Here is a 12980-nt window from a genome sequence, read left to right as displayed (position 1 = left end):
TGATTGCCAATCTTATCGGATAGTTGCAACCACTCCCTGTTATACAGTTTTCCTAAGGTATGTGGTTGCTAGTATAGGCTCCTCAGAATGCTGTCGCACGAGTTATGGCGAGATCAAGGACATATGATTTATATTACTCCTGTTTGAAAGATCTTTACTGGCTGCCGGTGGAACTAACAATAATTTTATCAGATAAATCTGGTTACTGGAATGATTACTAAGTGGGATGCCCCCTGTAGGACAGCCCACGTTATAAAATGGGGACCGTTTGTTTTTCCTCGAATCCACAAATTGTAACGTATCATCCACATGTCATGGTTATACTACGTCATCTACAAGCCATGGTCATTGTCACTTTTGTGTTCTCTTGGCGTTTTTTTCCCGACGGAAATTGGAGGTACACGAAAGAACTTCTAGTGACGATCGCCTGGTTTTGCTGAAGGTTGAGTGTTGATTTCTATTAGGTCATTAGTACCTGTTGTAGCTTTCATATCGTCATCATCATCTGTTTTATGAAAGTTATGTCGTGTTTTGTTGGGGTTTTTATCGGTCACACAACGTGTCAAACTACTAATAGTAGTAATAGCAACGACTAATCCCCGAAAATTTATTTTGTAATGCCTTTTGAATTAGGTAGAGTCTTCATATTAACTAACTGGTAAAATATTTCATTTTTTCAAAATTAGAAATTAAAATTATTTTTGTAAATTCGCGCAATTAATTGAGACCAAAACGTGATGCATTCTTAAGATTACCCACCCTGCGAGCAGAGCCTCCTTTTGTCTTTTTCTTTACTGAGGAGGAGAAAAGTAGGCTCTGCCCGAATCGCGTCAACTCTTTGAAGCCGCCGCAGCCCGAGCTTCTGGACTAGTCAATCTTGTTTTCTCTCGTCAAACCGGTTATTCCAGTGCGAGCGTCCCTTTAGTGACAAAACCGATGGTTATAATTGAGCCCGCTGTACCATGAAAAACCAAGATGGCGGCGAGATCTGGCATATTAGACTTGGGTTCGAGACTGTATCCTGGCAACATGCAGCCCATATTCAATAAAGATCTCACTCGATTCATGCAGAGCCTTTCTCGAGAACGCCAAAATCGAGCAAGCAAAAGAAAGGCTCTAGCCCTGCTTCCAGGGTGAAGATTACCGTGTACCTTCAGGGGTGTCTTCAGTGAAACGGATGTAGCGCTTTCCGATTACGCCGCAGATATCCTAACCCTTTTATTATATCTGGCTACAGGAATATTTCATTTGTTATTGAAGAAAATGCTTTGTTTTTCTTGTCAGAGCACTATCGAAAGCGCTAACTAAAAACTTTGAGCAACCGCGCAGAAAAGGCTCTCATGGAAAAAAATATTTCGAATTGTAAAATTCCCCAAAACTCGGTTGTTGGAAATAGGTTTATCTAGCTACTGTCAAAATTTGATTGCAATCAAGCAAAGCATCTTTGATTGGTAATCTTTTCATTGTTATCTTCAAGGCAAAAATTAATGTTCAGGAAAACAGCGCCTGAAGAAAAGCATTTTGTATCAGACGAACAAACTCCGCTCCCACACCTTTCCCCATAATTGTCCAAGCAGAGGACGCCACCTTTTTCCGGTCTCCTCCAGCTTCATTGTGTCCAATATTATTCGGATTTTTGTTTTCGGAGTGGATCGGCCTTCATGCTTAACAGAAAAAGGACGCGGACATCGATCTCATTAAACACAGTAGCAGCAGAGAAAAAGTGGAAGCAGACCAACGCAAAAGCTTTCAAAAAAAGCACAATGTAGGATGTGCGTGAAAACCATCGCAAACAGTTGGTGACGGCGATATCAGAATGCGGGCTGGTTATGTGAATCGTTTACATTGTATTTTCCTTTTTATGTTGTAAGAAAACTGTGGGAAATGCCCTTGGTCTTACTTCTTTATCGTTACAAGTGTGTTTATTCTCGTCCGCTGGCAGTGTACCGAAAGAGCCTGATTTTGCACCTCTTGAATTCCCATGATTTATCTTCAAATTCTTTCTACCTGCGAAACGTATTTGTTTGCGTACGTCAGCAACCCAATTCAGTGCAACGACGTCAATTTCAACATTAGAACCAATCACAGGCCGCAAAAGTGAGACGGCAATACCACGAAATATTGACGGCTAGCGCATAGGCAAAACTATAAGAAGATCGCGATACTTTATTTTATTAACTTTGCAAGTCAAGCTGGCAGAGCGCCACAACAGCTTGCACCAATTACTGTGGCCCCTTTATTACCCTCCCAACCATGATACACAACAGAAGACAGACCACAACACCGGGAACTACGTGCCCTACAAGTGGCTGTGTGTCTTCATTGTTTAATACTTTCTTAAAATACGATTTAATGCCACAGAAGTAATATATGATGCCTTTATATACAAATACCTGAAACGCTTGCGAGCGAAGACAATTACTTGATGTTTCCCGCGAAAAGCACTCCGATAGTCCACATATGCTGTAAATCAAAATAGACTTCTACTTCCGGCGAAAAGTATTTTACCAATATACGGTATGGTAATATTTGATCTTTTTACATTTCTTTTTTGCGATCGACAGGTGTGACCTTAACCTAAACTTAAAATCCAAAAAAGATTTCGGAAACTTTTCTCCCTTGAATTATAGTGCCTCTTTATACTACCCTACTTATCTTTCCCTTAACAAATGCCAAGGTCAACTGTAGTCAAATCCAATTATTCCATTTTTTGGCTGTACTTTCAAGAACTTTAAGTCTCGTACGCCTACTTATTGTACTTTTACCGTTGTCCGTTTTCCCACAACAGGTACACATTTAACAACACCCCCTCCAACTTATTCGTCTGTGTGACAGATCATACTGTAAATGAATGAAGGGGGTAGTTTCTAAAGAAACTGTGGTACACTGACTTACAACTGGTCTGAACTGTAAAAATGAAAGAAGAAGTTTGAGCTGATACAACACCCGCAATATCAATAACTACAGCCTTGGACACAAATAGTGGAAACATTTTGCAATACCTTGCCCTCCCACAATGTTGTTTTGCCAAATGGGCTGAGAAACTCGCGTGCAAACAACATTGTGAGGGAATAGTGAACCGTGAAAGTTTCAGGTCTGTATATTCGTGTACTTTTCCAAGGAGTTTTTTGACAGACTCTAGAATTTTTATTTACAGCCGCTGCCTGTTGCCTGCCTTGATCAGTGCATCCCACGTGAACGCCTAATTGGCGTCTTGTTAGAATTACAGTCGACTCCCGATAACTAGAATCATCAAGAGAAATTGAAAAAGGTTCGAGTTAGGACGGTTAAGGAGTTAATTAAGCAGCAACTCTTTATGAAGATACAGGCACTGTAGTTAAGGTCTCGGTAAAGAAAATAAGGCGTCCGCGGAAAAATAAAATTGTTGCGCCGCTATTTTTTGTATAGAGTCATATTAAAGCTAATAGATTGAATTATTTGAATAAAGTTTGATTTTTGGTATTTTATATTGCATTTTACTTTTGAGGCTTCAAACTCACAACGACCGAGTCTGCTGCAAAAGCTCCTGCCCCTTCACTTTATTGCGAAAACAACCGCACTTTGTTGCATCTTAGTCACAGATGAATGCAATTTGTGATACTGGGAATGCTTAAAATGTGAAAAAAATTGAGATAATGCAGAAACGCAATAAATAAACAAATTGTAACTATCTCAGTTGACAAATTGTTTGTCAAAATGGATCATTTTAACGATATTTATAGCTTCAACAAGAATTCTGCGTACATGTGACTGGCTACTAAAGCACTTTTAGTTTTGAAAGAGAGAGTCCTCTTTTTATCGACAGATATCAGCGAAAAATATCTGAAGTTTATTCTGAAGTATGTACTGCGTAGATAACAAAGTATATAAAATTCTAATAACGGAGGTTTTAAATGAACAATTAAGAATAAAAATCAGCGAATAGTAGGTTAGAATGACATTTCAGTGCCTCACTCATCTCTGGCTTTCAAATTCTAACACAAAGGCGTTCAACGACCGCACGCAAAGATATAAGGCCGATTTACACGATACGATTTTGTCGCATGCGACAACGGCTTACGACAGGCCCACGACATGATTTACTATTGTTGTGCACGTCAGAAAAAATGTCGTAGCATTTTAAAACCCGTTTTAAAACGCTGCGACAATCGTAAGTCATGTCGCAGGCCTGTCGTGAGCTTGTCGCATGCGACAAAATCGTATCGTGTAAATCGGCCCTAAGAGCCCTGCACTTGCGACTGCAAAAACACAGCAATTTCTTTTTCCGCGCCTGAAAAATGTCGGTTTGAGCGTGACGGAAGACGACCAACCGCGCCGATTTTTTCACCTGGAACGCGGTAATTAACTCCGCTTTGTGTTTGGACACAAGAGATAGACGATAAATTCGATGCAAAATTTTCTTATCCTGGTGCTGCATTGATTTCTCTTCAATTAGCTTGTCGAATATATAGACCATATTCGTATTCTAATGCAGTTAGGGAATATATTAAAAGGTATTTGCATTTCAAAAGATGCCCCCGCATTAGCCTCCATTGCGAGCTAGTGCCATTTCAATACTGAGACCACGCATATGATGAATTGTGCAATCCTTCTGTGGCTTATCTATTCATCTTTCTCAGCTGTTTCTTTTTCAGTCGCCACCTAAACTGTCGGTTTCGGCTGAAGTGACATTCATAGCTATTACTGTGAGAATTTTCTTCACAAGCTTGGATTGCCTTGGATAAATCTTCATCGTGTTCCGTGACAAAATTTATCACTGCAACAAAATGGGAAATTGCACCACATTTAATATCTCACTACTGCGATTTATAATGAAAGCAGAAAACCGGTATTTTCTTTGAATAATACGAGGACACCCTAGTAAGCACAAAAACGGAACTCGGGAATAGCTCTGAAATGGTCTACTTCGAAATAATCTTATTACAAGAGAGAATTAGATAAGAGTGTTGTTGTTAAGGCATGGGTGGGCTCCCCAGCACATTCACAAATGAGTCTATTTTTAGAATTCCCGTTCCCGCGAAAATCAGTTATCATGTCCCTGAAAAAACATGGCAAAAGCAGTCACGCGTGGCGTGGTTTCTTCTGATTGGTTAAAATTGGCGGCCCTTTGTTTCTTTCGCGCCAAGGTGCATCTAAAAATAAATCCATTTGTGACTGTGCTGGGGGAAGGACGCAAAGTCATAGATCAACACTCTCATCTAATTCGTTCTTGCTTATTACTAGAACCTCTCAGGAAAAATTTTACCTAGAGTGAGGTCTTTACGAGAAAACTTCCAAACTGAGGCCTTCCAATACAGCTAGGCCGAGGTTAAAGATTTTCCCGCAAAGAACGAACCTCGAGGTTTTAATAAGTTGTCTATATGGCTTTACAGTCAAAGGAGCTATGGCACGCAAAATGATGTAATTTTATGACACCTAAAATGCCCAGAAAGTAGAATGAAACATTACAATAACCACTTAAAACTGTTGAAAAACATAAAGGGAAATACAACGGATACTAACGGGCAAGATTGAAACGGATTGCATTTCTTGAAAAAAAGTCAGCAAGACGTTTTTCAAGTTTATGGCAAATTGCTAGGATAAAGGCCGTTTTTGCTCAGAATTATAGCATTTTCCATAGCTGATAAAAATAGATTATTTCAAAGTATTATGGGATTGAAATGCGGACAAACATCGCTTAAATATAATTGTCTTTGTCCGCATATTAATCCCACAATGCTTTGGGGGCCAGAACGTGAAGTCAATTGAAAAGAGTGCTGTAACGATAATTCCATCAGTCTAAAGGATTCCACATGACCATTTTCGAGTTTCAAACTCGTGATAAAATAGATTTATCCTAAACACCTTAAAATAACGTGACATAGCCCCTTCAAATCAAGTGGACTGAAGTGGTCACTTCCTTCACAATTGGTGAAGCGAGAACAGCATCAGTTCATTCATCGTTTGAACATTTTGCCGGTTAAAAATGTTTTCACGACGAACGGTAACAATTTGGTTAATGTAAATTCGAAAACAACTTCAAGAATTAACAGCCAAACCAAAGTCATATGAATTCAGTGCCAATTTGACGTTGGCCTTTGGTTTGTTTCTAATTTACATAACTCGTCACCAGATCCTGGGCCTTGTGGAAATGCCCTGGCACTTGGTCAAACAGAGCGCTCCTTATATGGCAATAAGCAATAGCCATATAAAAACCACCACTTACTACCCTAGTTCCCACGGCCTGCTCTCGTCTGACCTTGTAGCTCAATCGGTAGAGCAGCGGTGATCTAACCCGAAGCTCGTGGGTTCATTTTTCACCCTGGTCAGAGTTTTTCTCTGTCCTCGTGTGGGCCCATTTCCATTAGTAGGGCTAACGCTCACATGGTTCATATGAGGTAGAAACCTAGCACTTCACATTCCACTCTAATCAGTTAAGTCTTTACTTAACTTAGCCTACGTTTCTTCCCAGTTCAATTTATGATATCAAAAGAAGCTCATCAAGGGGAGCCTCTAGCTCCCATTCTTGGCCTAAAGGAGAGTAGATTTATTTATAGAACGCTTCCCTTGGAGTCCCTTGGGAGATTCAGCACACCCACTGTTGTAAAAGCCAATCAAAAGAAAGCTACCTCATCGTCAAGGGAAATATGATAATGTTCGTGAGTGGGAAAACTTGTTACTAAAAATACAATATACTCTGGAAAGGGTTGACCCAAGGAATCAGTGGAGATAGAAACTGGATGAGTTCCTGGTATCAGTATGACCTAAACGTAATGGCTTTGTACTAAACGCTTCTTTCAGGCAGAAAAACCAACGCTCTTTCCCCGAAAGCTCTTCTTACCTTTTCCTGACGAACCCGCCCTAGCTGTTCGCCCTGTCCTATGCAACACAGCAGCAGCATTGGGGGCAAAGTCCAACTGAATGACATGACTTACATCCGGAATATCCAAACCCCGTGATGCTAGGTCAGTGCAAATCAAGACCTTCAATTCTCCTGACTTGAACTTCAGCAAAGTCTGACTTCTCTCATTAACAGGAAGCTTCTTGTGAATCAACCCAACTGTCCCTTTCCAGACATCTTTATCCCCAGTTTGAGTGACAAAGCTGTTGAAAGAATCCTCAAAGAAATCGTCATTGTCATCACCTTTCTCTCGACGTGTTGTTGTAGTTACACCATTTTGAGTCACATGCTTCCAAGGAATGAAACAATTCTCCTCCATTTCTCTGATATCACTTAGAAAGCAAAACGCTCGTTCAGCCATTTTTGATGAATTGGCAAAGACTAGAACTCGTAGGTTTGAAAAACGTATGGGTTCATTGCAAGATTCATCGTAAGATTTATTCTGATCTTGGGGAAAACTCAACGAGGAAAGTTCTTTTTGTTTGGAGACATTAGAGTTTGAACAAACATTTTCCTCACCAATAATCTTCTTTTTATCATTCGCGATTGGACGTTTAACAACTCGTACTAGAGCATTGAGGCAACGTAGCAGCTCTGGCAATTTACCAGGTTCACCGACTCGGACATAAAATATACCCACAGTGGGCACAGGATGATGGACTAAATCAGTGGAAACATACTCCGCTTCTGGCATCCACTCCTTCAGCACATTAAAAGCAGCTTTGGGGCCATGATGCGGCAGTGTTGCAGCAACAAAAACAAATTGTCTCTTTGGAACTGACACCGCTTGGCTAAACTTCCCTTGATTGGCAGGGGTCAAATTTCTTGGCCTTTTTGTTGGTTGCTCAGTGTGGTCACTTGACATAGTCCTGTCTTGAAGAGCGTTGCGTTCCCTAGACACTTTCTGCCGCCTTGCCAAATGTGCTTGTTTTTTCTTTGTCTTCAAACTATCAACACCTTTAAAAAAGCTAAGGATCTCCCACACTACATCTCCTCCACCAGTTATTAGAAAGTCGGCTTCATCAGTAACCACCACTTGAACATTGTTCAGAGCACTCAGCCCATAGTTAAATAAAGCATCAGGCGTGGCCATTATAACGGGATACCTGTGGTGAATGACCAGATTGGATTCTTTATGAACAACGCAGGGTGCTAGTGTATGATCTGTTAAACTTTGAAAAACATTGGCTACCTAAAAAATAAATAAATAAAGAAAAGCAATCATCTTTTTTTGCCCAGCCTTAAATTGATCCATTCGGAGCTCAGGCTCAAAGAGGCCTCTTTGAGTGTAACTGAGGACTAAATTGTGTTCGGTCGGCCCTGTTTGCAACTCTTGAAGTTCTGAGCAGCTTTGAATAATTTTTGGGCCCTTGAGCAACATTTGGGAAACTGTCGTGAACGTTTGAGCCACAAACAAACTTCCACAACTCAAGAGGATATCCATTTCAATCTAAGCTGATAGATAATGAAAAGCCCTTTGTTAGTTCGGTTGTTTCTAGCTACGATAACATAGCGGAACATCGGGGAGCAAGTAATTTTCTGTGGGAAAACTCTCGATGGTTATGGGCCATTTCCGAGTTGCTGTTTGTCTTGGCTTCGAAGTAAGTCTTGGTTCCCAACTATTGTAAGGGAAATTAATTTCATTTGCATAAGAATTCGCAACTCATTTCCATTTGAATTGTTGTGCACCAGGACTCGCTCTGAAACCGAGGCATGCAGCAACTCGGAAATGGGCTATATTTGAATCAACTAATATTTGCATGTTTACGTATTTGAGAAATGCGATTGCATGGCTATTCGAGACAAAGGGTTTAGACGTCAAAAGCCCGTCATTTGAGTGGGGTCGAGAGAAAGATCCAGATTGGCGAAGTTTGATCTTGGATCCCTACCCCTGGAAAGAAGTTAAATTGTCACAAGGCTAACGGTCGTGCCTGTGAAGAATCCAAAACGCCTTTCAAGATGGATAAAATGGCGGATTCTACGTGAAAACTGGCTGGTCCTCTAAGCATGTGGAGATTGTTTTCAGACTCTGGGCCTTTTTTGCTATATCGTTTGTTTTCGATCTTCACGTGAGAGTGGACAAAAGGCCGAATCAAGACAATTTTTGGGATTAAATCGTCATCGATCGCGGAGTGATCACCGGTTTCAGAGGTTCTGAGTTTTCAGCCTTGTCTTCCTTTAATGAATTATAGGAGCAAATTTCAAAACTAGCCCAGAACGCCTGAAATCGACACAAGGACACAAGGTGAAGTAAAAGTAAGTTTATTTTATTTATTTTCCTCGCTGTAAACTAGGATTAGCCGAATTCTTTTCGGTATTTCATGTTTCCCATATATAAAGCCCATAAATCGTTAAGTTGACTGAGCATTCGAATTATGACTTTGGGTCGCCTGTGTTGCCGAGTGATAATACAGCATTATCAATTAGTGTTTAAAATATTGCCCTGGGCAGCTAGCAGTGTGGTGGTCAAGAGTTAAGGTGACGGGTTAATCAACATTCCCAGATTCGAGTACGATGTCGATACACTTGGGTCGTCTTTCAAAAGTTATTTGACCATTTCCCATAATCTATTTTATCGTTCCAACGGCGGCTGCAACGGCTCGTAAAAGATAACTTCACACCAATAAAAATACAAAGGAAGAAGTGCGGTGAACAAAAAAAGGTAACGAACCATGTGTGTGGGTCCGTGTGAAGGAGTACCCAAATGAACATTATGTTATAGTGAGTGGAAAACTGCGATGTAATGCATACAGCGATTAAGCACTACCAACAAACACATTAAGCCAAAGAAGCATAAAAGAGGACTTTCCTGCACTGAGAAAAACAAAAGCCAGTCAATCATTTAATGTTTCCGAAAGGCGAGATCAACAGGCAAACCCTAGTCAGATGAAATACGATTGTTTCCATTTGAGATAGTCCAGTGTGCCCTTCATGGGGGCGTACCACCGTCGAAAATTTAACGCTGTTCGCCATTTTTGGAAAAAAAATGCTCATATGCTAACCAGTAGCACCAATTTAATTGAGCACAGACCAGCAGAGCTAGAAAGGGAAAAGGAAATGGGAAATGGAAATGATCAAGAGTGAGCTCAAAAATATAAAAGAGGCTTCCGTTATCTTTAGGGACCTTGAGATCTACGACGGCGACGTCGACGACGCAATTTTCCCTTTCGTAAACAAGCGATGCCATTTGGACGAGACTTCGAAAACTTTTCACTGTTAAGTTTGTCGTTTGCAAATAAGGAAAAAAATACTTAATCTAGGACTAGATTAGAAGCGTATGTCACTTAAAATGTAAAAAAAAACTGAGAAAAAACCTTAGAAAAAAATTAGAAAACGTTCATAGAACGGTGTCGAACACGCTTCAATGGCTTAAAAGCATATGCACATACCCTCTACACCACCAAAACAACAACAGCATTTAAATCAAGCTAATCCTAACCATTTATTGAAAGCTAACCTAATAAAAAGTCTGATTATTAAGAATGGCATCGACCGTCAAAAATGGCATCGCTTGTTTACGAAAGGGAAATTAAATAGCGTCGACGACAACGCCACAAAACAATGATATCATTGGTTAAAAGAGCATAAATAATCGTGCTGCACTTCACACATTTGAGCACATATTTTTGCCATACTCTGCATAACGAGTTTTGACGACAACGTGAGCATGCAACAGAGAATCTTCCATTCCCTATTTTCAGTCTAAAACTGCTCGCACCGATTTATTTTTAGGATAATTTGTCCACATTGTACGAAACGAAAGAGATGGAAGAATCGCCAAAGACAATTATACCACAGCAAAGTTACTTTTTGAAGTGACGTTTTCGTAGACAGATCTTAAGGTCCCTTTTCATGGGACAGCTAGCCTGGACGAGGCCCTCTTAACGCCTGATACGATTGGAAGCTGTTGCGAAAGAAATAATGTAGGAGGAGCTACAACAAGTTGCAAAAATAGTGGAGACACTTCACCTTCTTGGGGCGTTATTAATTTACCTATTATCTCTCACACTGCACTCTATAATGACACAGTGTGTTTTTCACATACTATTGACAACGTTGGTCCCCATTTTGAATTTTTTTAGAATTTTGGCTTCATTCACCAAGCATTGGACCAGTATGTGCGCATATAATTACAACTCCCGGTTTCTTTGGAAAGAGAAAAGGGCTATGCGCTCCCATACTGCCACTAAATGGTTTTGGGGAAACTGAAGAGTTGCCTCCAATAATTTGCCGACGCAATACAATACAATACATACTTAATTGACCGCTCCCCATAGGGGCTTTTCAGGGCCAATGAAACACAACGAAACGACAGAACAGAACAACAACAACTGTCAAGAATCCCAACTGGCTGGAGGCAAACCAGTTGGCTATTTAAAAGTGCGGCTGGGAAGTTGAACCAGGGACTGCCAGGATCAAATTCAACGAGTGGTAAGAGCGGGTCTTGAACCCGGGATCTCCGGATCTCAAGGCAAGCACCCTAACCACTGGGCCACACTGCCTCCTATTGGAGATCTTTGACGACAACCAGGATGCACAAGGCCTCTAGTAGGTAGCACGGTGCTACCTACTTGAGAGCTTTAGATTCTAGGACGTGAACGACTACGAGTACGAGATTTTCTCATAGAACCACAGTGAGCGCACGCAAACCAGCGTCATTTTGGCGGGAAAAACGTGATACTGTCGTCATTTTAGTACGAGGGTTTTTTTCCAAAATGTCAAAACAAGTCAACAACACGGTAGCAGTTTTGGCATTTTTCGATCAGCAAAAAGGCTCAGGTAACAGCAATAAGAATAACTGAGCAACTTACACTGCTAATAAACAGTAAGATTAATCGTCCGGGTTATAAATCTTCTAAGTATTTTCGCTAAAAATAAGCAGTCAAATCTCGTCCTTGTTCTCGTCCTAGAATCTAAAGCTCTCTACTACCTGGAAGGAGACCGAGCAATGGAATTTCCATGATGCATGTACGAGAGTCTCTCCGCTGTTTCTCATGCTGTGACTGCTGAACACTTCACAAATAATACAGAAGTAGCACCTGAAATTGCTGGTGGTAATGTTGTGCTCTACAACCAGCTAATGGTAAACGCGAGAGCTGTATTCAGCCGGGACTTCTTTTGTATATCGAGATAACTTTATTGTGCAATTTCGCAATACAGTCCGGGGCTTTCAAAGGCGCAGGTCTACGTTGTCCCGTGTAAGTGAAACATCGTAATCCAACCGCCGCCTCCTTGGAAGAATTTAAAATCTTTTCTTTCCCCAACAACAACAACGCTATTGCCATTATGGCACAAAAGCTGCTTGCATAAGTTGACGCAGCTGATGGTGCGGCTATGGCAAATGAAGACAACACATTTCCGTCAAGAGACATAAGTATTCGTGACTTTTAAAATGGCGACGTTTGTTTACGATTTTTGAGTGCAAATTTTAACGCAACTTGCCGCTAGTCTGAATTGGTAATGACCTTATACTGAATGAGATGGCCCTTTTACTTTAACGACATTCTCCAGGCGACCAGGGATGGAGTTGCAAAGTTTCTTGATATGATTCAACTCTATCAGTTGCCACACCCTCTGCATTCTTTGTCCTGATACTTGCCATCGATTTTGGCAACTCTCTCTTGATGTCCAGCCAAATAATTTGTATTATATTCAGATCCGGAGACCTTGCTGGCCAATCCACGGAGGTCATTTCGTTTTCATTTCAATCATTGTTGACATCTTGAACTCTGTAAACTGGTGCGTTGTCATCCACGAACAGGTACTCTTTCTCTTCAAAGAATCAGACGATTACTGGCCGTGAATTCTTGTAGAGGATGTCAATGTACATAATTAGCAGAATTAATGTTACCTTAAACGGGAGTCAGACTTCCAACACCATCAGAGCAAAATTAACGCACCCCCAGATCAATTTATCTTGCGTTCAGAGCGAAGGCAAACGAGTTGAGAGTTGTACTCGTTGTCCTTTCCCCAAATGTAAACAAGGTTGTCTGCACCGAGAACGATTTGGCTTTCGTCGGAAAATCTCACATTTCTCCAGTATCCGTCGACAATCTTTGCTTTATGCTCTTTACACCACTTCACTCACTTTTTCCCATTT

General features: G+C 40.8%; 1 protein-coding gene across 3 annotated transcripts in view; it reads right to left on the bottom strand.

The window, feature by feature from the left end:
* Positions 1 to 3512: 3512 nt before the first annotated feature.
* Positions 3513 to 12980, bottom strand: part of LOC138019906 (uncharacterized) — a 13462-nt gene continuing 3994 nt past the window's right edge. For 2 of the 3 annotated variants that reach the window (XM_068866863.1, XM_068866862.1), the window contains exons 4-5: positions 6821 to 8072; positions 3513 to 4756 (exon numbers count right to left, since the gene is read on the bottom strand). In XM_068866863.1, coding sequence (XP_068722964.1) covers positions 4599 to 4756; positions 6821 to 8072 — 1410 coding nt within the window. In that variant the 3' untranslated portion in view covers positions 3513 to 4598. The remainder of the gene's footprint in view (positions 4757 to 6820; positions 8073 to 12980) is intronic. The other variant, XM_068866864.1, reaches the window with a different exon arrangement.

This window comes from Montipora capricornis, chromosome 10 (genome assembly GCF_036669925.1).
Source record: "Montipora capricornis isolate CH-2021 chromosome 10, ASM3666992v2, whole genome shotgun sequence".
Classification (NCBI taxonomy): Eukaryota; Metazoa; Cnidaria; class Anthozoa; order Scleractinia; family Acroporidae; genus Montipora; species Montipora capricornis.
Note: the sequence above shows the minus strand (reverse complement) of the source record. Positions and strands in the feature narration are given on the sequence as shown.